We start from the raw sequence: 26,524 nt of genomic DNA on the forward strand, positions 1-26,524 counted from the left end.
TATTAAATATTATTTAAAACTAAATATGTATATCATACTAAATATCATGTAAAATGTGGTTCTCAGTTTACCTTTTGATAATAGCTTACATTTATTTTATAATTTTTATGATGATTTCACATAAATATCATTTGCTCTGTGAACACAATATTATCTAAATTTACTAACAAAATTATTTTGATGAAAAATAGGAATGTTTAGGTAAATATGGGCTATATTCAAAGAAAAAACTTCTGTGAAACATAGTGATAAAGTTTTGGAGAAATAATAATAAAAGAAAACTCTCTTGATGGACAGGCCCGCTTAATATCTCCTTTGAGTAACACTTGTTGCTTCACTTTATCTAACTTAATGCCTAGTTTCCAGGAGTTAACCACTTAATAAAGAATACTTAAATCATTAGCTATAGAACTCACCCACTGTTGAATAGTTGACTATCATCTGATTACCAGATTTCCTGTGAATTAATAAAAGCTCTATACAAATCAGTGTAATACAAGACAACACACAGAATAATAGTCTTATAGTAGTTTGTCTATTCAGAAGTATTTTATTTGTGATGCAATTTAAGGAATGTTTAAAAATCCTCATGAAATGCCAGGGGTTATAATTATATCTGTAGACTTTTGTGTATTAGTTTTTGTTTCTATTGTTTTTATACTGAGGACATAACATGGAGTTTCTTGTTGGCAACTACTCTTCCAGGAAAGAGTTTATCCCCTTTTTCCCAGGACTCCCAACCTAGGTCAGAAGCCACTTTAAATTCTGCATAGGTGTAGCTTATAGAGTTATCAAATTCCTTTTTGCCTTATACTTGTCTCTTCACTTTTACTATCCTCATTCTTAAATTGTATTATACTTGAGACCTCTTTTTACCCTACATTTTGGTATTAGAAAATGTAGGAAATATTCCTCATATTTATAATGACTTGTGCTTGAAGTGTTTAAGGCACCCATAATACCTCTGTGATAATCTCACCAGGGGCACAGTTCCTCCATGGGTAGTATAGAGAACAACTGGTATTATCATCATGCATATCACCTCTTCCAAGTTATTTTCTCTGCCCTTCCCCCCCTATCAATTATCTCAGGCTGATCATTTAAGTAGTCTGTGTTGGACAATGTTTATTTTTATTGTTATAGTCATACATGACTTTTAAAGTGAATATTTAGATTTTTCAGTACTTGCAGTTAAATACAGTCTGTGGTAGATGATAATACAATTTGCTTTAAGAGAGTCTGGAACATCCAATCCCCTCCTGATCCCATATTCAAGCTTCACTGTAGGCTAGTTTCCATATATTCTGCCTGGCTGCTCATGGTGCTGACTACCCACCCAGTCTCCCCATTACTACTGAGGCAACTCTGTCTAAGCCACAATCCACTTTAAGATGCTTCTAAGAGAGAGAAATGAAAGGATGAGAGTTTGAGGTCTTAGTCTAATCTCATCCTTGGCTACCTCTACAGTATTTGTAGAATAATCGGAGAGACCTCATTATCTTCAGTTTTAATATTTACTTTTCACTTGTATATGTCCTTGGGGATAACAATTCTTATGAAAAGAATTGTTTTGAATTCATGAGTTGTCCTGGATGGGTGGGCATGAATAGATAATCATTTGCTTTTATCCATATTAATGAGATCACAGACCTATTGAAGCACTAAAATAATTCATACTAAAAGAAATTAGAAACGTCAGTAAATGGGGAAATCTGAGCTCAATTTTTCTGACAGTTGAACTAATGATTTTTTTCTTGTTGCATACATGCTAATATCACTAGCCACACATCACTTAAGATTTCAGAACCCTTGGCAGAAAAAGTAGTCTTAGGATTTTGAGGTTATCAGATCCTATAATTCCCTTCTCTACCACTCTTCCAATTTTTCTTTATACCATCTCTCCTTAGTTATCACTTGATCGTCCATAAGAGAAGAAACAGATTTTCAAGGCTAGCCAAATACATAAGGACAGGAAGACCATCTCATAAACAGGGAATGTCCACACTGATAAGTAGGAGGAGGAAACAGGTTTGGCAAGATGTCATCAGCTCCTAGATTTAGATCTGGAAGAAACCTTAGTAGCCACCTAGCCCAACTCCCTCATTTTATAGATGAGGAAATAAGCCTAGGCAGAGTAATTTTCCCATGGTCACATAAGGATAGTGGTAGACCTCACATTTGAACCAGAGTCCTCAACAACAAATTCAGAAGAGAAGGAAGACATATCAGATGCAAGGGGAAACGAGGAATCAGATTTGGAAAGGGGGATTTGTGCAAAAGGAGTTTCTGATGCTTCTGATGATGGTCCAGTCATGTAATTGAAGGTTTCACAATTCCCAATTTTCTGATACTTCCTGTCTTCTCTCTACCTTCCAGTAGCTCCACCTAAATGGCTTCACTTGAAGCGCCACTTTCTCCATATGTCAGAGGCCTCTCCATGAGAAAGGAAGAGGTAGGCAGGAAACAGGTCTCTAATCAACTCCCAGATTGTAGATGTGAAGCGTCCCAGCCAGTCTAGCTCCCATGGAGCTCCTCCCGGCAGCAACAACAACTTGATTCTATGAGAACACAATAAAGGACAGTCAGAATTTCTAGGGCTGGGATTTCAGCTACAATTCCAAAGGCTCATGGTGTTATGCCTCAGTTTCCCTAAATTGTCCTGCCTCAGTTTTCCTAAATTGTTCTACCTCAGTTCCTTGAACTGCTCAGCCTCAATCCCCCTGATTGCAACCCCTCCCTACTTCTTGACTATTAGGACTGATATAACTTAGGGCTGGCTACTTTAGGGTCATAAACTGTAAATGTTTAATCTCAGATAAGGGAGAGATCTTCTATTTCAGACATCCTGGCTCCTAAGTCTTCCTAAGTTATCAAGAATTTATGGTCCTCACCTCCCAATCTGTCAGAACTGGATTGATGGTCTTTTCTTGGAAATTCCCTGCTCACCAGTGTTTGGACTCCACCCCTTATCTTTGTTTCCCCTGATGGCTAAAGCCCTATAAAAATCATTGGAACCTCATATTCACATTCGATGCTGAATTCTTTGAGATTAAAGTACAATTCAACCCTGGGGGCAAAATGGGTTCCTGATGTGCCCCCAGACAATTTCTCCCTCTCAGAAATTCAAATAAAATATTAAAAACTCTAATCTCTATCTTGCCTCAGTTTCTCCGGCATTACAATAAGTATATTATCCTCAAAAGAGTGAGATTCAAGAAAAGAGCTGATTTCTTTCCATGTCTAAGATAAAGCAATGAAAAGAAAGAATAGAAGGCGGTAACATTAAGAGTAATTGCTCCCAGTGATAAAACACCTCTCTGGATGAGGGGTTCAGAATGTGAAAAACTCACAAAGGTTTTTTGTAGGTACAGGAAGCAGATCAAAATGATCCAGCAGTGAGCTATAATGTTTTGATCAACAGGTTACTTACAAGACAAGGGTATCTCTAGTGTACCTGCTCAGGCAAAGAAAGGGCCCCTTATCTGTGAGGTCTTTTTAATTTGGTGGATTGGTCAAGCCCTAGTAATTTTTGACTAGATAAAACAGTCCTAGGAATGTGGTCTCCCTTGGTGTGAAATAAGGTTGACAATGGAAACAGGATTGGCTCAGTTAGCACTCACATCATCCCCATGGGCTGTACCATATCACCAACATATAACCCAGGGCCCTTGGAGCCCAAAACAGTGCTGGTTTCAAAAAGGGGTAGATTTAATAAAGTGGCCTGTGAGGAAAGACTATAAAATAGTACTGGTGGAGTTTGGAGGGTTTGCTTTTGTTTTGTTTTAATAAAGGATATCCTTTGGAATGCCTTCAGAATTTGCAGCCCATTCTTTGAAATATCTTCAGTGGTCATAAATTATTATTTGAGGATAAATTTGATTTTTTTGAAACAATAAGTCATATGCAAGCCAAATGGGGTCAGAGAGTCAGATACTCCACAATACTCAACAACAATAAGTTCCCATCTCTAGCATAAGGCGTTGTTGTGTAGCATTCACCAAGTAAGAGAAGAATTTAATCTCTTTCTTCTGGGAAAACTCAGATCAAAGACCATTGGCTTTTCAGTGAAGAATGCTTTTCATCTAATTCCCTTAAGATGGTATAAAAACTACAGTGTGATAATTGTGAGATCAGAAGATGTGGATTCAAATTTTGGCTCTGTCAGCTGTGAGCTATGTGGTCTTGGGCAAATAACCTCTCTAGGTCCCTTATCTTTAAAATAAGAGCATTAAATTTAATGGCCTCTAAGGTCAGAGAGCTTGGATTCAAACACAGGTTTTTGGACTCAAAGGCCAGTATGCTTTTGACTGCATCATACTTTGTTCTAAACTTGTTAAGCAGTAAGTTCCTATAAGAGAGTGTGCCATTCACACACATACATTTTAAGTATCTTCTTTAAGCAAAGAATCATAGAACTTCAAAGTTGAAAGAGATCTCCTTGCAGGCCTTGGCAATGTACATAGTAAGGCCTCTATATTAAAAATTAATGTTACAGTAGCAGTGGTGGTGGTGGTGGTAGGATTAGCAATAAATAGAAGCTGACATTTAGATAATGTTATATATAAATGAGCTATTATACTCACAACAGCTCTAGGAGATAGGTGTTATTATTATTCCCATTTTGTAGAAGAAACTCAGGCAGGAAAATTAATGATTCATCCAGCTGCCTAAGGTCAAATTTGAATTCAGGTCTCCTGAATTTCAACACTCTTGTCCACTCTGCCAACTAAATTGCTTATACAGTGGGGAAAGCATTGGTCTTAAAGTAGAGACATGTTCAAAAGTCTAAAATATAACAGCTGTGTGTTTCTTCTCAAATAATAAAAATAATTGAGAATTCATTTATAAATATCACTCATCTTACACAACAAATGTGTTTCTTGGGAACATCTGTAGCTGTCAGAGTTTTTTAAAATTAAACCAATTTTAAATAACCAAGAAAAACTGGATATTTTAAGAGTTTCTAAGGTAAGAATTTTTGTAAATTACAGAATCCTTTTACACAATCATTTTAATTTAACCTTTAGAATCAATTTGTGGTATAGTAGAAAATACTTTTCCTCTCCTACATCCTACCAATGTGGGGATAAATCATTTGGTTCCTGGTCTCCTCATCTGTAAAATGAATCATTTGAACTAAATCACCCCTAAAGTTCCTCCCAGTTCTAAATCCTCTGGTTCAGATTTTCATGTACAAATCAAGTTTATAGACTAAAGAAGCACCTAAAATATAAGCCAGTCAGTAGAGGGCGACCTAAACCTAATCTAACCCAAACCTGGCCAACCACAGGATTTCACTGTCCCTGAATGGACCTATTGTACCAAAAGGGTAAGAATGTGAAGTTAAGCATTCTGGGGCAGGAAAATTTAGGTACAAGAGTGACCTCTGATTTTTCTGGGCCCTAAAAGAAACACACTTTGCAATTCTGAGGAATTCAGCACAACAAGGGTGATAGGGAAGAAAAAAATGGTGTTTTTGGAACCAGAGAACCTGAGTTCAAATCTTGACTCTAACACTACCTGTATACCTATGGGCAAATCATCTCACCTCCCTGGGCCTCTTGTTAATAAAAGATCTATCTTGATCTATGATTCTATGTATTGCCAAAATAACCCCTATTAAGATATAAAGAGGTATGCATATAATAAATAAAAATTTGCCCACTTGAATGATTGATGTCATAGGCTTATTTTTAAAAAGTCAGATCATTGCAAATAGAGATTGTTTAATTACTTTGTGTTTGTATCCCCAGAACCTAGCATAGTGCCTGGAATATAGTAGGTACTTGATAAATACTTGTGAACCATTGATTGAAAGAGGCTTTTCCCAAATATTAAGAATTTGTATTAAAGAAAAAAGAAAGCAAATATATACATACATATATACATATATGTATGTATTTGTTGTCCCCACCTTTGTCTTTGACTTCACTGTGACCACAGAGCTCCCGAATCTCGAATTTTCCTGTAAAACATATTTTGCCTGTTAGTGTTATTTTTAAAAACTTGCCATGTTACATCAAATTAATGTAGAAAAAAAAGGGAAAGTCTTCATTTCTTTTCAAAAATGACTCAAGAGATACTCACTTCTAGAGAAATCAGTACATGCTGGGCCTGAAAAAAAAAAAAAAAGAAAGAAAGAAAGGGGATGGGAAAGAGGGAAGAAGAGAAAGACATAATATTATAGTTATTATGATACACAATTCAAAAGAACAAATTTTGTATCAGGCCAGACTATGAAGGCCAGAAAATGGGAAGTAAAAGAATAAGTTCTATAAAAAGGCACATACTGGATACTGGGGAAGATTGAGAAATTCAAAGTTCGAGGATTTGGGTTCAGATTCTGCTTCTCTGTTACTTACTACCTGTGTGACAGCCTCCATCTTCTTATCTGTTAAATGAGGGAATTACATGATTCTAAAAGTAAGAGGTAAAGGATCTTTATGGATTTGACATTCAAAGTGATCAGTCGCTTGCCTTTGACCCTGGGATCTTGTCAGAGTTGTGACTGAAATACTAAGATACTTTATGATACCCCCCAGGTCAATATGCGGTTGTACCACCATACATGTTTTGTGTGTTTGTTAAAGGTTTCTTGGGGAAGTAAAGTGCTTGGGAAACAAACAGCACGGGTGATAAAAAGCCCTGTAGTCATCAAGCACCAGGAAAGCATTAATTTAGGTCTTTATGAAGTGTTATAACATCAAGGTTTGACTATGTTAAGAAGGACTCAGTAGCTAGCTACCCTTTACCCAAATGGTGGGATTTTATGGAAGGATATCTGTATGATTTACCTTTTCTTCAGGACAAGGAGAGATCCAGGATTTGCATTTACTTGTGACATCTCCAAGTGGAGCTTCCTTGCCATTATAGATATAAACTCGGCCATCCTCCCCACCAAGAAGCCCAGCTGTTAAGTCCCCTGTTCTCAGAGGGGCTGATATGATGATCTCATCTGTAAGATTAAAAACAAGAGGGAGATGCCTCAATAAATCGATAAACATTTATTAAGTACCTACTATGTGTCGGGTATTATGCTAAATGCTGGGGATACTCCCGAAGGAATTCACAGTCTCATGGAGGAAACAATCTGCAAAAATATATATATACAAGGCAAGCTATACATTATATAAATAGGAAATAATTAACAGAGGAAAGGTAGTAGAATTAAGAGAGGTTGGGGAAGATTTCCTATAGAAGATGGGGTTTTAATTGAGACTTTAAAAAAGCCAGATTGGTCAATAATCAGAGCAAGAAGAGGGCGAATATTAGATATAAGAGACAGCTAGAAAAAAATGCCTAGAGTAGAGAGATGGACTTTTAAAAAATTAATTTGATAATTATAACATTTTTGACAGTACATATGCATAGGTAATTTTTAACAACATTATCCCTTGTACTCCCTTCTGTTCCGAATTTTTCCCCTCCTTCCCTCCACCCCCTCCCCTAGATGGCAGGCATTCCCATACATATTAAATATGTTATAGTATATCCTAGATACAATATCTATGTGCAGAACCGAATTTTGTTGTTGTTGTTATTGCTGCAAAGGAAGAATTGGATTCAGAAGGTAAAAATAACCTGGGAAGAAAAACAAAAAATGCAAACAGTTTATACTCATTTCCCAGTGTTCCTTCTCTGGGTGTAGCTGATTCTGTGAGATGGACTTTTTTTTTATTCTTGAAATAGCCAAAAAGCCAGTATCACTAGATGGAGGAGTACTTGTCAGGGAGAAAAGTGTAAGGAAACTGGAGAGATAGGAGGTTAGAGTAAAAGACTTTGAAATAGAGCATTTTATATTTGATGCTGGAAGAAATAGGGACCACTGAATTTTACTGAGGGAGGAAAGGGGGAAAGGGCAGTAACATGATCAGATCTGCAATTATTCTACTGGCTAAATGGAGGATAGATTGGAGGAGGGAGAAACTTGAGACAAGCAGCAGGCAATTAATTACAATACAAACATGAAGTGATGAGAGCCTGCACTAAACTGGTTGCAGTATCAGATGAGAAAATAGGGCAAATTGAGGAATGTCACAAAGGTGAAATTGTCCCTGGCAAAAGATTAGATATGAAAGTGAGAGATAAGTGAGGAATCCAGGATGATTCCTAGTTTGAGTCTGAGGACCCAGGAGGATGGTGGGTGTTCTCTACAATAATCGGAAAGATGAGGAGGAAAGGGAAGGATTTAGGGGGAAAAAAATCATGTTCTGTTTTGGATCCCCTTAATTTCCTTTCCCCAAACACACTTCCTATCCTTCCTTGAAATCATCTACACCAACTTTAGCTTGACTAAAATAGATGTTCTTTTCCCGTTTCATTATTCATCATCAATTAATAAAAGAGTGGAGATTCTGGGCATGACCACAAGGAGGACAAGTCACTCTTTTTACATCTCAGTTTGGGTTTATTAGGCTCAGAATTGTCATGTGGAGGTCCTTAACATTACCTGGGTGACCTTGAGCAAATCACCATCTCTGAGCCTGAATTTCCTTCTTTCAGGTGAACTGAATGATCCCCGTTCTAATTAAGCTGTCTGAGCTCAGGTGGGAGCCTGTACTGGGGAACTGAGTGAAGGAATAAGACTCCTTGGCTGAAGTTTGCTTCCCTTCTTACCTAATCCATCACTGTCCAGGTCACTTAAGTGCACCATTCCTCCAAATCGAGAGAAGCGCCTGTCCCCACTGAAGCTGCTCAGCAGAGAGGGCCCTGTCTCATTTGTCAAGTCATAGATCCATGTGCTGCCTCCCTGGTGCAGGGTCATGGATAAGAACGCCATTTTAGACATGTCATCTGAAACAATACAAAACAATGATAATGGAAAAACTTACACAGTATCAGAGTTAGGCTTAAGACATCACATATTATTATTATTATTTATTATTTATTTTTCTGAGGCTATTGGGGTTAAGTGACTTGCCCAGGGCATGTGAGACCAGATTTGAACTCAGGTCCTCTTGACTTCAGGGCAGGTGCTCTATCCACTGAACCACCTAGCTGCCCCTAGACATCACATATTATGAAACAAAGCAAAGGATTTTAAATTTGGGAAGAATCTCAAATAACCATCTGGTCTAATCTGCCATCCAATGCAAAACTTTTTTTCTATAATATCCCTTACAGACATTTCTTGAATCTCTCAAATGACAAATAATTCACTACTTTATGAGGCAACTATTCTATTATTAGAAAGTTCTAGTTTTTAGAAAATTCTAAATTGATATTTGATAAACACAGTGATACCCCCATTTATTCAACAGCCACCTCAATAAGCCAACAAGACATAAATCCTAAACATAACAAAGAAGACCTTTGAATGACAAAAAAAAAAAAAAAGACAGTTGTCATTTAAATGCAGGTAAATTCAGATTTATTTTGCTTGAGCATTTTTTGTGCTAACATTATGATTAGTATTCTAGCAATACTCTTGGATATTGTAAGACTAGGATACTGATTTCCTAGTTTCTTAGACAAGGATTGAAATTGCCTTAAACCCTTAACCCAGAGCTACTGACTCAGTACTCTATGTAGAATTAATATAACTTATTCACCAAGCCTGATTTTAATGGTTTTCTTGAGTAGCCTTCAAAACTGCCTTAGCTTATAGCACACTGCCAATTAGAAACTTTGAAAAAGTCATCTGAATCCAGAGAGAACTATGAAGACTGAATGTGGATCAAAGCATAGTATTTTCACTTTTTTGTTGTTTGCTTTTTTTGTGTGGTTTTTCCTCTTTTGATCTGATTTTTCTTGTATAACATGACAAATTTGGAAATATATTTTAAAGTATGTATAATCTATATCAGATTGCTTGCTATGTTGGGAAGGAGGAAGATAAGGAAGGGACAGAGAAAAAAATTGGAATGCAAGATCTAATAAAAATGAATGTTGGAAATATCTTTATATGTATTTAGAAAAAATGAGAGAGAAAAAAAGAAACTTCCTTCTTGGAAACAAGCCCCAGAAAAGCAACAAGAATTGATTATTTATAAGGAGGAACAAGAAATACAAACAAGAAAAGCACAGCAACTTGGGGCGACTTAGCATAGGAGCAAACAGCCTCAGAGAAGAACACAGATGGGATCATTGTTTTACAGTTTAACTTTAGTAATGGATATTGGGAAAGATAGTATTTGTTATAATCTGTTTACTAATGAATGAAAGTGTGTAAAAGATTAACTATGAAAGGTGGTTAAAAAAAATTTTTTTTTAAAGTATCAATGCCTTAAGAGAAAATTCAGTTATCTGAAAAATTCACTTATTTGGAACACCTCATTCCCACAGTGTCATCAAATAAATATTGCCTCACTATACACAAGGAGCTGCTAGGTGATGCAGTGGATAGAATGCTTTCTAGGCTTAAAGTCAGGAAGACTCATCTTATTTTGAGTACAAATCTAGCCTCACACACTTAGTAGCTATATGACCCTGGGCAATTCACTTAACTCTGCTTGCCTCAGTTTCCTCATCTGAAAAATGAGCTGGAAAAGGAAATGGAAAATCATTACAGCATCAGTATTAAGAAAACCCTAAATTGGGTCATAAAGAGTTGGACACAACTACAATTATTCTCCACACTAGGGAACATGTGTTAGAGTCAGAGTTTAGTATTTCTATAAATGTAATTTTAATAATTTCAGAATAATCCTATTCAAGTGGGATATTTTTTTTACTATCAAGATAGTAAATCATATTAATTTGTAACTCACAAGATAGTTACATTGTTAAAATATGTAATATCCTCTATACCAACAGGGGCTTCATTTATATTGGTGCTAAAACTAGAGATGGAGGGAATAGTGACATTGGGATCTGAAGGTTTCAAGCTGAAAGGAACCTTAGAAGTCATCTAGTCCAAAAATCTCATTTCACAGTAAAGAACATGAGATCCAGGGAAAGTTAGTGTTCAAACACAGGCATTTTAACACCAAATACAGTATTTTCTTTTTTTCCCTTATTTATATCATGAATCTTAATGCATTTATTAGTAGAAAAATTTAAAGACTCAAAGAATTCCAGCACTAGAAGATATTAGTGATCAACTACAATTAAATTAGATTCTCCCCTCTCCATCCTTTCCCTCCCCTCCAGTGTCCTTTCCAGTATATATGCGCATGTCTCCTCTGACCCTTCACTAATTTAAGCCTAGGATAGTAAGTTTTGTAGTGAAATAGCACTGATTTCAAAATAAGGTGAAACAGACTCAGATTCCTGATCTGACATTTAGCAGCAATATGATCATGGATTGTCTGAGACTAAGTCTTCTAGTCTATAAAATGAGAAACTACTTACCTCCCAAGACTACCATGAGGAAAATATTTTGTAAACCTGAAGCATTGTAGAGAAGTAGACTATTACTATTATTATAGCACCCAAGGAAATTGTGGATGGCTCAAAAACAAAATGAAGTCAAATCCACTTTAATTTTTAAAATAAACTTAATTAAATTATACTATATAAACTTACTAAGCTGTATAATATTTAAAGATGTGTTTTTGGAGAAAAGTGAACGTTGCAAAAGAAAGCAATAATAGGATGTTGAAACATTTTTTATAAGTTAGGAATCACTTTTTTTGACTCTGAGATGAGAATTCCAATAAAGCCAAAATGTTGCAATGTAAGTACAAGATCCATATTCATTACATTTTTAATGGTATAATTCTATGTTATAACAATAATGTTCAGAGGGAAAAAAAAGTCATTTATAACACCCATTGACTCTTATAGATTAATCTTCCTCTTAGAAGGGAATGAAATAACTTGTCTCAGAAGCAAGCACCAATGCTCAGGATCCGCTAACAAGGTCCTCCACTCTAAAAGATAACCTATCCCTTATAAATGCTGTGTTTTAAAAACCTTAATTCTGTGGGTCCAAAGGGCTATCTTACTAATAGGAAGCGTTATTAAGTGATCTTGACATACCACGAGTTGGGGCACCAACCAGCAGCACTTGTCTTAGGGTTCCATTGACTTTCACAACACCACTTGAGAGTGAAGTGCCCAGTTTTCCCATTGCCTGAAAAAAATGCAATACTGTCGATATTGAATGGTTCTGCACTGACAGAGCATGCAGTGGCCAATCTCCTTGGAGGGAATCTCCTACCTCATCTCCAGAAATTGTAAACCAACTTTGTCTACTTGGTGGATAATAGGCGTAGACCTTTCCAGTGCTTTGTTTCTCATCACGGTTATAGAACACGCTGTCTAACCTGGAACAAATCATACTATTCTCAGCAATCCAGCCATCTCCAGGTAGAGGCATCTCTGGGGTAAATGATTCCCCAGAGGATTTAGTAAAGGTAAATGTGAAAGGAAGGGAAAGCAGCTAGAAATGCATGCATACCCTGCCTCCCCTGCATCCTAATAAACCTAACTGGTGGGGGACAGCAGACAAAGCCACACAGGTGTAACCAGCACAAGTGGAGTGTGAACTTAGGTCTTCTGACTATGTAGAAGGTTCAGCACTCTTTCTACCATCCATTTTGTTTCCACGTAGAAAAGCCCTTAAACTAAACCTTAAGATGGTTTCTACTTTTTACAATCTATCAAATGTAAATTCTACAAGACCCCTTTTAAAAGTACTGAGTTTGCTTACACCTACAGTTCTAAGAAGCAATGGTAAGTTTTATAAGCTTAAACTGGAGCACAGTGCCTAGAATTCAAGATCAGAACTTACCCACTCATATTCTTCCAGGTTGGACTCCCAATTAATAACAAGGTTCTGTTCTTTAAGTTGATACTATGAATTGAATATCCAAACCAGCTATAGTCATCTTTCCCCTTTATCATCCAATTAGCTTCCTCAACATTCAGTTGATCTGGAAGACAACAGCAGTCACTTTCATTAGGAGGCTGTGATAATCTATAAATCTGGAGGTTCCAAAGTTTGGCAAGTCTCAAAGGTTTCATTTGTGGCAGAGGCCTTTTTCACTCTTCAAGTCAACACTAGGTCCACAATGGCCCTCGCAATTTGTATAAGGAATAAAATGTGTGCTCACGTTGCCAGGACTGAAAAACAATTAGTAAAAATAACTGCTTTTCTAGACACTGTATAGAATTTGACTTCATAGCCTAGTGAAGTATTTGTTAGAATGCTACTTGCTTAATTCCCATTTAATTTAAGTACAAAGTAAGAGAATATGGATACCCTTTTCAGTTATATCTGGAAGCTAATATCACTTTGACCCTTTGGATACATCATGTCCTTTATATTGTCTGAATTTATCTGTATCACCAGCTTAAGGCAATAATATGATTTCTTCACCAAGGGAGAACTAAAATAAATGCATAAGAAGGTACAAACCACACACAGAAGACTGGGCAAGCCTACAACAAACATCACCTTTATATTTTTTAATGTATTTATTTAATATTTTCCCTAGTTATATTTAAAACAAATTTTTTAAACATCTGTTTTTAAGATTTTTGAGTTCTAGATTCACTCCTTATCCCCACCCATAATTAAGAAACCACATGTGAAATTAAAGCCTCACCTTTGACATTTTGTTTGGAATCCGAATAGAATGCAGCCACAATCCCCCTTTGCTTCCCTCCACTGGGTGCATAAGGTGACCCAACCACCAGGTCAGGAGCACCATCCCCATTAATATCTGCTGCCAAGAGCGTCCAGCCAAGGTTACAATATGTGTCCTAAAAAGAAAACCTCTTTAACATACGTGGAAATTCTTGGGGTTTACAGAGTTCTTTGTAACTAAAGGAGCCCCAGAAATCTGGTCACAAACACCCTTTAATAATCCAAGTATCTGGGGTTTTATTAGTTACCCATATCCCTTCACTGAAAAAAGGTTTCAACTCCACTACATCCTTCACTGGATACAGATTTCAACCCCTCTATATCTTAACAAATGATCTCGGTGAATTGCTGTGGCCAAACAATTCACTGCTCTGCACCCAAGTTGTGCTGAGGGTTTCCAAATTTAACTAGGCTGACCTTTGAAAAGCTAACATACAATTCATCAATTGTTCCATATTTGAAGCCTTTCCAGCTTAGAAGGTAGGACCACTTGAGACTTGCTTTACTGGTAAAGCCTAAAATAACTCAGAATCATCTCCCTAACCCAAAGAAACATTGGTGGAAGACCAAGTGCAGGTGGACCTACCTTGCACAAAATGGTGACATTTGGTTTAGAAGATATTTTTCCTTTTCTGGTACCAAAAAAGACATACACCGCTCCCTAGATAATGACCAAAAAATGGATCAGGAAGCAGTATCATGTAGATTTCAAAAACAACAATAACTTCATAAGGGTTATCCCTTACAGAGTGCTTTATATATGTTATCTTATTTAATAATAATAACATTTGATAAATATATCTACAAGTTGTCTCCCCAGTGGAAAGTGAACTCCTTGAATGATAAAATTATTTTGACCTTTCTTTCTTTGTATTCATAGGCATATCCCAGTGCCAGACACATAATAGGCCCTTAAGAACTGCAGATGGATTGATTAAATGATATAAAAGAAAAAAATGTGTGTGTTTAATAATTTTTGTGTGTCTTTCATAGGGCCTGAAGGATGCTGAATAACAATTAATAATAATTATTGATGAGAAAGATCTAGTTCGTATAGCAGTTTAGTGTCTTCTCTCACAAACTTATAATGCTCTAATTATTTCCCAAAATTAGGGACATCAGTTCCCTTAGGATAAAAAATTAAAGTCAACAGGGAGAAGGCTGCCTAAGGAACTCCTATCATTCGTCATGCTCAGCTCATTTCTCAGCACCTCCACAATATGTTTCCTGATGATTCTGGCCCTCCGGGATCTGTCTCCTTCTGGAACTTGTAATATGATGCTTGTACCAGTCGACTGACACTTCTCATACACTATCTTGTGATATCTTGCTGCTGCCTTGAAGTGAACTGCATCTGCGTTGCTCCTCTCCAACTGTCTTGAGTTTGCCAACAAAACTCTTAACAGCCTGGAGAGCTAAGACCATGTATTATGTTTCTTCTATATCCCCGTGGTATTTAACATTGTAGGATAAAGATGAAAAAAAGGGCCATCATATTACTATGTGAAGATCATAAACATCAGAATCTTCACTGATGATACCTGGACTTTTAAATTCTCTACTTCTCCTCAGAAATGAAGAAAGGATTGGGGGGAGGGTGGGAAGAAAGAGCAGAAAACAAGTCTCCTCAAAGTAACCTTACATTGTAAGTGAGTTTCTCAGCTCCCACCGAGGGGGCTCCCACTGCTAGGTCAGGCAGGCCATCCTTGTTGAAATCCAACACTGCCACGGAAGACCCAAAACGACCTGAGGGCTGAAGGATTAAATATTATTTCCCATTTGCTAAGTTTTAATCTTTCAAAGAAAAAAAAAAAAGAAAAAGAAAAGCCTTGTGCTTTATGCTGGTTTCCCAAGTAACATTTTTGGAATGTCTCCTGCTATGATGAAGGCACAAGATCCCTGGAAACAGGGCAGCAGTAAATAAAGACCTTCCTTGTGCTTCTGAGGTTTTTAGAATATAATGTGGCTCATAGTTTCAGAAAGAATCATACACTGTCCTAGGGTAATAACAAGATATCAGGTAGTTCATGAATAGTTGGGGGGGTTCCTCTGTTTTAGGAGCTTTGGGGGGTTGGTAGAGGAGTTCCTAAAGCCTTCTTCTTCAATAATTCCCATTGTTAGGATCAAATTTAAAAGGAACCTTAAAAGTCACCTAGTCTACCCCCTTCATCTTACAAATGAGAAAATTGAGGTTCAGGGAAATAAAGGAATCATATAGATTGTTTTTGAATCCAGGTCCTCACATTCCAGAACCAATGCTCTTTTTCATTGAATTTTGGTCTAAAACCAAAGACTCAGAGACTATTAAAACTGGAAAGGACCTCAAAGATCAATGTAGATGTAGAATTTGTTTTAATTTTTTTAATTTATTAACTAAAACAAGTATTTCCATAACATAATATGATAAAAATAATTGCACATGAAATTGAAAATATATTATGTACAACTTGATATTCCTTTTAAATATATAATAAAGTTTTCCATATGAATTTTTTCCTTCTCTCCCTAAAGATGAATACCATTAGACACAAATTTACATATATGTAAATAATATATTCACATGTATATACACCCTCACATATTTACATATGTATGTAAAGCTATTCTACTCATACTTCTATATCTCAGTTTTTTTTTTTCTGGATGTAAATAATGTCTTTCTTCATATGACTTATTCATTCAAATTTATTCTTAAAACAATATTGTTGTTATTATATACAATGTTCTCTTAATTCTTCTCATTTTGCTCTTCATTATTTTGTTCAAGCTTTTCTAAAATCATTGAACTCATCATTTCTTACAGTACAATAGTATTCCATCACAATGTGTTCAGTCATTCCTCAATTTGTAGGCAACCCTGCAATTTCCAGTTCTTTGCCTCTACACTTATGGAACATATAGGTTCTTTTCCTTTTTCCTTAATCATATTTGAAAATAGATCTAGGAATGGTATTTCTGATTCAAAGGGTATAGGCAGTTTAATAATTGTTTAATACAGTTTAACAAAAATATAGTTTAATAATAATTTCTAGGCACAGAGGTGGAAGCAACACTTGAGATAATCTACTCTAGGGGTTGGCAATACATATAGCTCATGGGACTTTAACTACCATTTATTAGTCCTAGCTAAGAATTGTTTTTACAATTTAAAATAAATTTTCATTATAATTTAAGTTGTGAAAACCAAACAAAAGGCTGTGGGCTGGATTCATCACTCAGTCAGTAGCGTGCCAACTCCTGATCTAAATTAACTCCTTACGGACCTGTATGTGCCAAAATGTTTGTGGCAGCCCTTTTTGTAGTGGCTAGAAACTGGAAGATGAATGGATGTCCATCAATTGGAGAATGGTTGGGTAAATTATGGTATATGAAGGTTATGGAATATTATTGTTCTGTAAGAAATGACCAGCAGGATGAATACAGAGAGGCTTGGAGAGACTTACATCAACTGATGCTGAGTGAAATGAGCAGAACCAGGAGATCACTATACACTTCAACAATGATACTGTATGAGGATGTATTCTGATGGAAGTGGATATCTTCAACAATTCCAATTGATCAATGAGGGACAGAATCAGCTACACCCAGAGAAGGAACACTGGGAAGTGAATGTAAATTGTTAGCACTACTGTCTATCTACCCAGGTTACTTATACCTTCCAAATCTAATACTTAACGTGCAACAAGAAAGTTGGATTTACACACATATATTGTATCTAGGTTATACTGTAACACATGTAAAATTTATGGGATTGCCTGTCATCTAGGGGAGGGAGTAGAGGGAGGGAGGGGATAATTTGGAAAAATGAATACAAGGGATAATGTTATAAAAAAAATTATTCATACATATATACTGTCAAAAAATTTATATTATAATAAATATAATTAAAATAAAATAAATTAATTAATAAATTAACTCCTTACTTTACAAATGTGGAAACTGAATTTCAAATTAATGAAGTCCAAGATCACACAGTTAGTAGGTAGTTTAACTGGAATTTAAACCTGGATCTTCAGTACCAAGCCCAACTTTCTTTTCACTATGCCATATTGAGCTTGACTATGTATAGGACAACACATTGTCTATAGCATAACTCCCTTACTTCTACAAGCATATCTATTACTTATTAGGTAACCTTCACTACACCGTTGCCTTTTTGTAGGTGGGAACCTGATAAGAAAATTTTCCTGAACCACCGGGAGATACAAAGCAAGGCAAAGACAGACAGAGCAATGACTAAAGACTTGTTTCCCTGCCAGTCCTCAATGGATCAATGCTCCTTTTAATCCCCAATCATGAGAATATCTTCTCATCCTAGGTAACTTTTCTACATGGCCCCAGGAACCTTATTATTAGATCATTAATGAGTGCTTTTTTCAGACTCTTCTTAAAGTTAAGTAAGCATCCCCAGAGGTATCTGAAATCCAATCCTGGAATCATCATTATCATTAACATCACCATCATCATCATCTGTTCAAATGGAGCTTACAGATCATCTAGGAATCCCGTACAGTTGAAAGAGCATTCTGAGTCTGCACACCTGTGTCCAAGTCCTATCTTTGACACATACATAGAACCTCCCTGGGGTTGCTCACCTGTAAGATGATGACCTCAAGGTCCAGCTATGCCTTCATTTCACAGCTCAGAGGGTTTCAGAGATAATTAGTAGCAAAGCTGAAAGACCTGGATACCCAGGTCAGTGTTCTTTCCACTAGTCCATGCTGGTCTTCAAGATACCATTTAGTAAAAATTTTAAAACAGTAATAATAACTACCATTCTATTTAAAGTACTGCTTCTGTAAACTTACTCAATTATTCCTATTCCCAAAAAACATACACAGTGAATGATTCTGTTTGGTAAAACATTGTGACAAACAGATTGAGAGGCTTCTGGAGAAGGTGAATAATGAGCAGCAAACAGGAGTGGGTGGAATTATTTAGAAACTTTTTTTCAAGCTTTGTGGGAGTTATTTTAAAAAAAAGTAAAAAAGGACTAGGTTTGTAGTGAGAAAATTTGGAAGTGAATTCTAGCTTAGCCATTTGAAATGTGAATTTAAGCTAATTAATTTCTCTCCTTAAGCTCAATTTCCTCATCTGTGAAATTAGGAAGTTAAACTAGATGCCCTGTACATTCTCTTTCAACTCCCATAATACTGTGATGTGCTACTTACAGCACGGTGTTCATGGGTCTACCCAAAACACAGAAATTGGCAAAAATGAACTTCTCTTTCTATCTTACATAAGGGTGGAGTATTGTCATTTAACTTTGCAAAGTTCACTCCTGTCTATTATTTTTTTTTCCTTCTCTTTCTCCTTCAATTCTTTGAAGTGTATAAGTCATATAATTAGTGTTGTTTCTACTTTACAGATGAATACTAAAACACAAAAAAGTTAAGTGGTTTGCCTGATACCCATAAGCAGTTAATGCCAGAATCAGAGCAAGAACTTACCAGACTCGATACAATTTTTCAAATCACAAACTTTAAAATTGTTGTCCAACAGAGAAAATTATGTCATAAGCTAACAGTTTGCCTCAAGTGACCTTGTATAAGTCAATTAACACTGCATTTATTTATAAATAAATTACCACTGTCCTTTCTCATGGCAGCTATAAAGGCCAGAGTCCTAACCTGCAAGTCTGTGGCCCTAGAGAAAGTATCATGAGAAGTGACTAGAACACAAAGAATAGAAGTTATCTTTTAAATCAATTTTTAAAGATCAATTCCATTAAGTTGGAAGGACCCTAGGACATTTGGAAGTTATTACTAAGGAGACTGATGCTAGAGAAGGAAAAGAATAGCAACAGTTCCCAAGTTTTTTGGTCTTAAGACCCCTTTATATTATTCAAAGTTAATTTAGAACCCCTCCTCCAAAAGATTTTATATGGATTATGTCCATCAATATTTATTGCATTGGAAATCAAAACATCTTGGTACTGTGGTAAAAGCAGTTTTTACCTTCTGCAGACTACCTGAAAGGGTCTTGGAAACCCGGGGTGGAATTCTTTGAGAATCACTAACCTAGAATATGAACATTTACAACAAAGAAGAAGGCAAGAACACATCATCTGTTAAATTTCCTATTTTTAATCATTATTCTTGTTAACTAGTTATTAAGACCCTTGTTTCTACCTTCTGTATGAATAAAAATGTATGTGCACCTTTTAAACTTCATTATCATGGAAGAAATCTCTAGTTGCCTAATACTGGCTAGTGTCTTGATAAGAATTAAGATTTAAGTTGTCTATACATGGGCTTCTGGCATAGTTAGTCTCTATTTTAGCCCTAGGGTGAAAATACTTAAAAAAAAATATATATATATATATATATTTTTTTTTTTTTAAGTATTTTTTTGCTAGACTCCCTCTTAAAACTCAGTGATTTTTTTCATTAAACATGCATCATGCTTTATTTAAACAATTAAGACATTTAAAGAATCTTGAGAAGTTTGATAAAACTAACATATATACTAACGTGATTATAGGCTTTAGACAATGAATTATTATCCAATAAAATACATGCAGCATTTTTAAAAGAAAAAATATTGAACCACACCTGAAATCCCTCTAGAATTAGATGTGCTTCTTTGTCCAAATCCAAGTCTACAGGAGGCAAACCTATATCATTGCTGTAGATGAGATATACTCGTCCCACCTGAACATGGCCTGATCTGCTATAACCTGGTGCTCCTACCACCAGATCCTCATGGCCATCCTGGTTGAGGTCTGCTGAAGTCATTGACCTGAACAGCAGAAGAGATTATCAGTTATACCACAGGAAGTTTCTGATTTAGGCAAAACACTTTCTTCCTTGTTTCTTTCCTCTTGTGGACTTCTTCCAAATCTTCTAACTTAATAAATATTTATTATTTATTTTTATATATTATTATAATATTTATAATTATTTAAATAATAAATAAAATATTAATAAATATTTAAGGGGCTGGCCTTAAAATCAGGAAGACCTAAGTTTATAATCACCTTTGGTATATATTAGTTGTGTGATGCCATGAGAAATTTACAACCTTTTCGTGCCCCTGACAAATCTCAAAGATTATAAATGATAGATGGTTTATTTAGATCATCCAGCAACAGAGAAGAGAGTTTCCTTGCCAAGAATTCCTTGCATCAATGAGATCCCATGTCCATACTTATGGGGAAGATGGAAAGGGTTGAGGGAAAAATTGAGTACTATTTAAAGTAATTAGAACCAACTATCATCGTGGCTACATTGGAGAGCTTTAAATTATTATCAACCTAAGACCTGCTCACTCTAAAAACAAGGATTCGTAACTTTTTGTGTGACATGGACAGACTCTTTTGGCAGTCTGGCAAATACAGACTCTTTCAATGGATAATATTTTCAAATGTATAAAATTAAACACAGCATTATAAAAGAAATCAAGTATAGAGAAATATAATTATAAGATATATATGTATACATACACATATATTCCATATTTTTAAAATTCATTGACACCCCTCCCCACATGCACATGTATATAATCAGTAAATAAATATCTATTAAGATATTTATTTATCTTAATAAAGATATATTTTTTTATTTTACTGCATCTCCTTCTCTTTCAATTACATGAAGTGTGCCAGGCACACATCACACTGGACCTTCAAGGAATTCATGAAATCAAAACATTAAAGAGTTGCAAACAAGCAACCTCTTTACAAAGAAATAAACTTCAAGTTCTCAGTAATAGCCTCCTGTTTACTATAGAATAATATCTGAATCACAAGCCTGGGGTTGATAGTCATCATGCAAAAACTTGCCTCATTTGGTTAAAAAAAATTACTGCTTAAGACAATTGGGACCATCTAAAGATATATGTTAACATCCTCATGTACCTCAATCCTGATTCAAAGGAAGTGTTTATTGGATTGGGGACTAGATCTTTCTATGGGTGCCAACATAATCAGGAATTTTTATCTAGAATGATCATCCATTGAATCCAAGAGCTCATTTTACATATGTCCATGAACAGTGAAGACAAATTTTGATTCCTGAGTTAATTTAACTGTGTTATAATTGAACAAATTAATAGCCTGAAGGAAAAGGGCTTTGGTAGCTCATTAACAATCCTCTAAAAATAGTATCATGCCTCAAAGAAATAAAAAGATTTCCCAAAACATCTTAACAGCACAGAATTAAAGAAATAATAGCATTTTTATAGTATGCTTTTAAGATTAGCAGAGAACTTTGTATTGTTATATCATCTGCTCCTATGATACAAATGTTATTATTACTCCTCATTTTATAAAAGATGAGGAACGGAAGACTGACAGGTTAAATGAACTACCCACTGTCACATAACTAGGAAATGGTTAAGGCAGGAAGTGTAGTAAAAATAAATATAAAGTTCTGTACATAAGTTAATTTTTTTACAAGGGAAGATTGCTCCCCAGGTACAGGATGGGAGGAAAGTGTAGTGAAAAATAAATATAAATTATATATATATATATATATATATATATATATATATATATATATATATATATATATATATATATATATATCACAAAATACCTCAATAAAACTTTAAAAAATAAAAAGAAGGTAATGGAGTAAAATATAAAGGTTACAGTTAATTGAACTTCATTCAAAAGCATTAATTAGTGAAAGATCTGAAAAGATCTTAATATAAATTACTGAATCTCACTTAAACACTTTGACTCATACCTGACTTCTGGAGAGCACGGCCACTGTGAAGTGGGAAGTGCCAAATGGAGCCAGGGATTAACTAAATGAACATATTTAGCCTAGGATAAACTGGACTAGAAAATATACTTTGAAAACAGATTTAATTTTTTTTAATTATCAGAGCCAAATAAAGAGAGTTACTGATACTGAAATAATCCAACCTACCAGCCAAGCTTCACATAGGGAAGTGACAGAAAGTAAGATGCTATGGGACTGGACACGTAATTATGCTGGTGAGGATGTTCACTTGCAAACACTTTCCTTAACTTCTTGGTGAAAGTCAGATACAAAAAGGAGACCGAATCCTAAAAGAAAGGAATTATTAAATATTAGCCATGATTACAGACACACATGTAAATTCCTACAATCACAGCAGCTTACATTTCTAGTCTTTTAGGCTTGACAAATAACTATATGAGGTAGGTCAGACAAAGATATCAATTAATCAATAGGAAGCATTAAAGAATAATTAAAGGAAAGGAGAGAAATGACTTGACAGAAGTCACATAATAAATAAATATTAAAACCATGATTGAAGCCCAAGACTCTTGATGTGAAGTCCAGTACTCTTTTCAGTATATTATACATAAATCCAGATATATAAATGGGTATCTGCTAAAATCACTGAACTTTTTGAAGGAATGACATTTTATAGATGTATACTTATTTGCACAATCAAATTTATCCATTGAGATCAGTTGAATACAAGTTGGGCTACTACATGCAGGGAGGCAGAAGAGAGTAACAAAAATGTATGGCAAGAAGAAAAAAAATTCAGGACCTGAAATGAACCAAATCATGTACCTAAGACCAGAATAAATGATTAATTTTCTAAATTCCAAATAAAATTGATCCCAAAATTGTATTTTTTTCCCACAAAACATGATATTGAATCAAAGATGATTTTATTGTTTTCTTTTGAAGCAAAACTAAACAAAAAGTTCTGGTGAACATATTCAAACAAGTCCTGAACACACAAAGAGATATATAACCCAAAGTTCCCCTGAAATGAGGTCATCTGGGAGTCAGTGTCATTCTTGATCCTTTCCCTCTTATCTAATACATGTATCCAAGCCACTGCCAAATCTTGTCATTTTTACCTCCACAACAGCCTTCTTTCACTCATACAGTTATAACCCTAATTCCAGCCCTCATCACCTATAGCCTGGACCACTACAATAACCTTTTAACTCTTTTAACTTTTAACTCTGCCTCAAGTCTGTTCCTATTTCCCCACTCAGCTGTCAAGGTGATTTATCTAAAGTGTAGATCTGGCTATGTCACTCACCTTGATCAATGAGCTCAGGTGGCTTCCCATAATCTCTGAGATCAAATATAAAATCCTCTTAGTCATTTAATTTGACTCCACACTAGTGAGATAAATATTATCTGAGAATCTCTTGATTAAATACTGCTGTCAATCACCAAACCAATGATTCAGAGATTGTGTAATAGTTTTATTTTGCTCAGAGTGCAGGCTCAACTGATTGTACACAAGAGTCAATAAGCTCAGGTACTCAATTTCAGCACCTGATATAGACAGCGAATACATGATCAGAAAAGAAAAATGGAATTTCATAGAAAGTAAGAGGTGAAGATAAGAAAGATCTAAAAATAAGTAACAGAAAAAGGAAGATAAGGACATCTACCAGCTGGTCCAAACTAGAGCTGTACCTTCCCTCTCAATCTTGATTTTTAAGGTGGAACTTCTAGTTTCTAGGATTGATGTTTGGAAGTTTTGAAGTGTTTTCTTCCCATCACAGTCTTTATCTTAACAAGTGGCAATAGGAAGTACATTGCATTATCTTTCCCACATTACACCTTATTCTCCTCTGTGTACTCTTAAATCTAGCACTAATGACTAGTTGTTCCTCAACCATGATAATCTCTTCTCCATCCCCATGCCTTTGCACTAGTTCCTCATATCCTCATTTCCCCATCCCTAAATGTTCTGCTTCCTCACTTCTGCCTCTTAGTTTCCATTGCTTTCCTTAAGTATCGACTCAAATCCTCCCTTATACAAGAGGCCTTTCCTCAGTTATTCCCATTGCTAATGTCTTCCACTTTCAGATAACCTTACATCACTCTGTATATAACTTGAATTTACAAGTTGTCTCCCCCTTGAATTTAGAGTCTGTATCCCCAGCTCTTATCATAGCCTGGCTTATAGTAAACACTTCATAAATGCTTGTTGACTAACTGATTGATAGGGCATATAAACACATAGAAGACATACTCTAAACAACACTAGTTAGTTCTAAACTGACTCCAAGTCTATTTTAGAGTTTAGAGTTAAGAGTCTTAGATTCATATCTCAATTCCAACATTTAAAAGGTGTTAACTGAGTAAATACAAAATGCATTTTAATTCTCAGCCTCAATGATTTCATCATTAAAAATAGTATATTATTTTGCATTTGTACTGAAAAAAGTACTTTGTAAGTCTTCTACTATGACGAAAGACCCAAACTTTCTCTAGTACATGCAAAACAAAGAGTTCTCAAATACACAGCTGCTGCTGCTGTCCTTGTGAGCACAACAACAGATATTTTAAGTATTAGTCATTAAAAATTTAAATAAAATATAATGTAGAGACTACATGTCTCAAGAAGCTTACATTTTCTTGGAGTGTAAATATGTCCATGAATGAATACAGTGTAAAACACAGGGTGTGATAGAGACAAAGATGAGTGTGTGATAGTAAATAAAGATCTTTAGAAAGATTTAAGGCCTTTGGAGATTTCAAAGGTATGTCTACTCATTTTGGCAGCCACTCTTGCAAGAATGTAAAATAAATATTTCTTGTATTCTTCAGTGAATCAGTGGAGTTCTTGGTAAGATATTTTGTGTCTTACAGCATATATTTTGAAAATAAAAAGCGATTATTTAAAAAAAAAAGCTTTTCTTAGGGTAGACCATATTTTGTAAGCTATCTCAAAATAAGAATTATATTTTCTAATTCCTTTCTATCTCCTCATCATTCCTCTTAAGACAGGACACACAGTGAGCTCTGAATAAGTGTTACTGACTGGCATTGCACTGAAGCCAAATCAGGGCCCCCTTCTGGCTGTCCTGGACCTCCAGAAGCCCCAGGTTCATTCTCTAGGACCATCTTTGACTATGAGCACCTATAATATCAGTATCCCTCAACTGAGAAAATAAATGAAATTCTATGAATTCAAATTCAAATGCATGTAGATGTTGTTGGTTATAAACAAAATACATATTTGCAATTATGATTAATTTAATCATAATAAATAAAATGCAATTTTGTATCACATTAAAAACTTATATTTTATTAATAACCAATAGCATTTACATACATTTGAAAAACAGTAAATATGTACACCATGCACACATATATGCATTTGAATAAAATCAAGGTCAAAATGATATTGCATGATGGGTACAAGGATTTATAAACCTGCAATAATAGGTCTTGGGCTTTAGTAAGGGTCTTCAATCCATTGGTAGTAAACCACAATCTAGAGTTTCAATTTATCTATTTCAATTTATTTAGAAAGAAATACTTACTTGGGCCCACGAATCCACACTGTAGAAGACTCCTCTTTCTGTGTAATTTATATTTCCTTTAGTATTTTCAGCTAAGGATACATTTACATTCGCATGACATTTATTTTTCTGTAGTTTTATTCTGTCAAGAAAAATCAATTATAAATGATAAGCTTCAAAAAACTATTTACTGATTAAGAAATATTTTGAATAAGAAGGCTAAAGAATAGATAATGAGATATTCATGTATCACAAGACATTATTAGAGCATGAAGGAAGTATAACAGGATAAGTCTTCTAGTCTTTTCTCTGAGCTTATAGGGTCGTAACATCATGAATTTAGGGCTGAAAGGGATTTCAGAGGCCATCAAGCTGCAGCCCCACCAGCCTTTACAAATGAAGAAGTGACAGAGGAGGGATCTCCACAAAGAGAATTACAGAATTTAGCATGCAAAGGTACGTTAAAAATCTTCTAACCCACATCTATTTTATATATGGAACAGATGGAGTGGATAGAGTACTAGGCCTGGAGTCAGTACAACCTGAGTTCAAATCCAGCCTTAGACACTTACTAGCTGTGTGACCCTGAGCAAGTCACTAAACTCTGCCTTAATCCATTGGGTAAAGAAACAGCAAACAACTCTAGCAATTTGACAAAACAAACAAAAATCTCATAGGCAGTATGGTGCAAGAAGAATTGGATACAACTGAATGACCATACAACAAAATTTTGTACATGGAGTAACTACAGCCCCAAAAAGTAATTT

The 26,524-nt window shown here is 35.3% G+C and overlaps 1 protein-coding gene across 2 annotated transcripts in view; it reads right to left on the reverse strand.

The window, feature by feature from the left end:
* Window positions 1-530: 530 nt before the first annotated feature.
* GPLD1 (glycosylphosphatidylinositol specific phospholipase D1) overlaps window positions 531-26,524 on the reverse strand; it is a 58,966-nt gene continuing 32,972 nt past the window's right edge. For both annotated transcript variants that reach the window (XM_074272717.1, XM_074272726.1), the window contains 14 exons: window positions 25,779-25,899; window positions 22,411-22,550; window positions 20,089-20,275; window positions 15,177-15,287; window positions 14,121-14,195; window positions 13,494-13,650; window positions 12,677-12,818; window positions 12,104-12,209; window positions 11,923-12,016; window positions 8,617-8,793; window positions 6,795-6,955; window positions 6,088-6,114; window positions 5,915-5,965; window positions 531-2,558 (listed from right to left, as the gene is read on the reverse strand). In XM_074272717.1, the coding sequence (XP_074128818.1) occupies window positions 2,472-2,558; window positions 5,915-5,965; window positions 6,088-6,114; window positions 6,795-6,955; window positions 8,617-8,793; window positions 11,923-12,016; window positions 12,104-12,209; window positions 12,677-12,818; window positions 13,494-13,650; window positions 14,121-14,195; window positions 15,177-15,287; window positions 20,089-20,275; window positions 22,411-22,550; window positions 25,779-25,899 (1,636 nt within the window). In that variant the 3' untranslated portion in view covers window positions 531-2,471. The remainder of the gene's footprint in view (window positions 2,559-5,914; window positions 5,966-6,087; window positions 6,115-6,794; window positions 6,956-8,616; window positions 8,794-11,922; window positions 12,017-12,103; window positions 12,210-12,676; window positions 12,819-13,493; window positions 13,651-14,120; window positions 14,196-15,176; window positions 15,288-20,088; window positions 20,276-22,410; window positions 22,551-25,778; window positions 25,900-26,524) is intronic.

This window comes from Sminthopsis crassicaudata, chromosome 1, assembly GCF_048593235.1.
Source record: "Sminthopsis crassicaudata isolate SCR6 chromosome 1, ASM4859323v1, whole genome shotgun sequence".
Taxonomy (NCBI): Eukaryota; Metazoa; Chordata; class Mammalia; order Dasyuromorphia; family Dasyuridae; genus Sminthopsis; species Sminthopsis crassicaudata.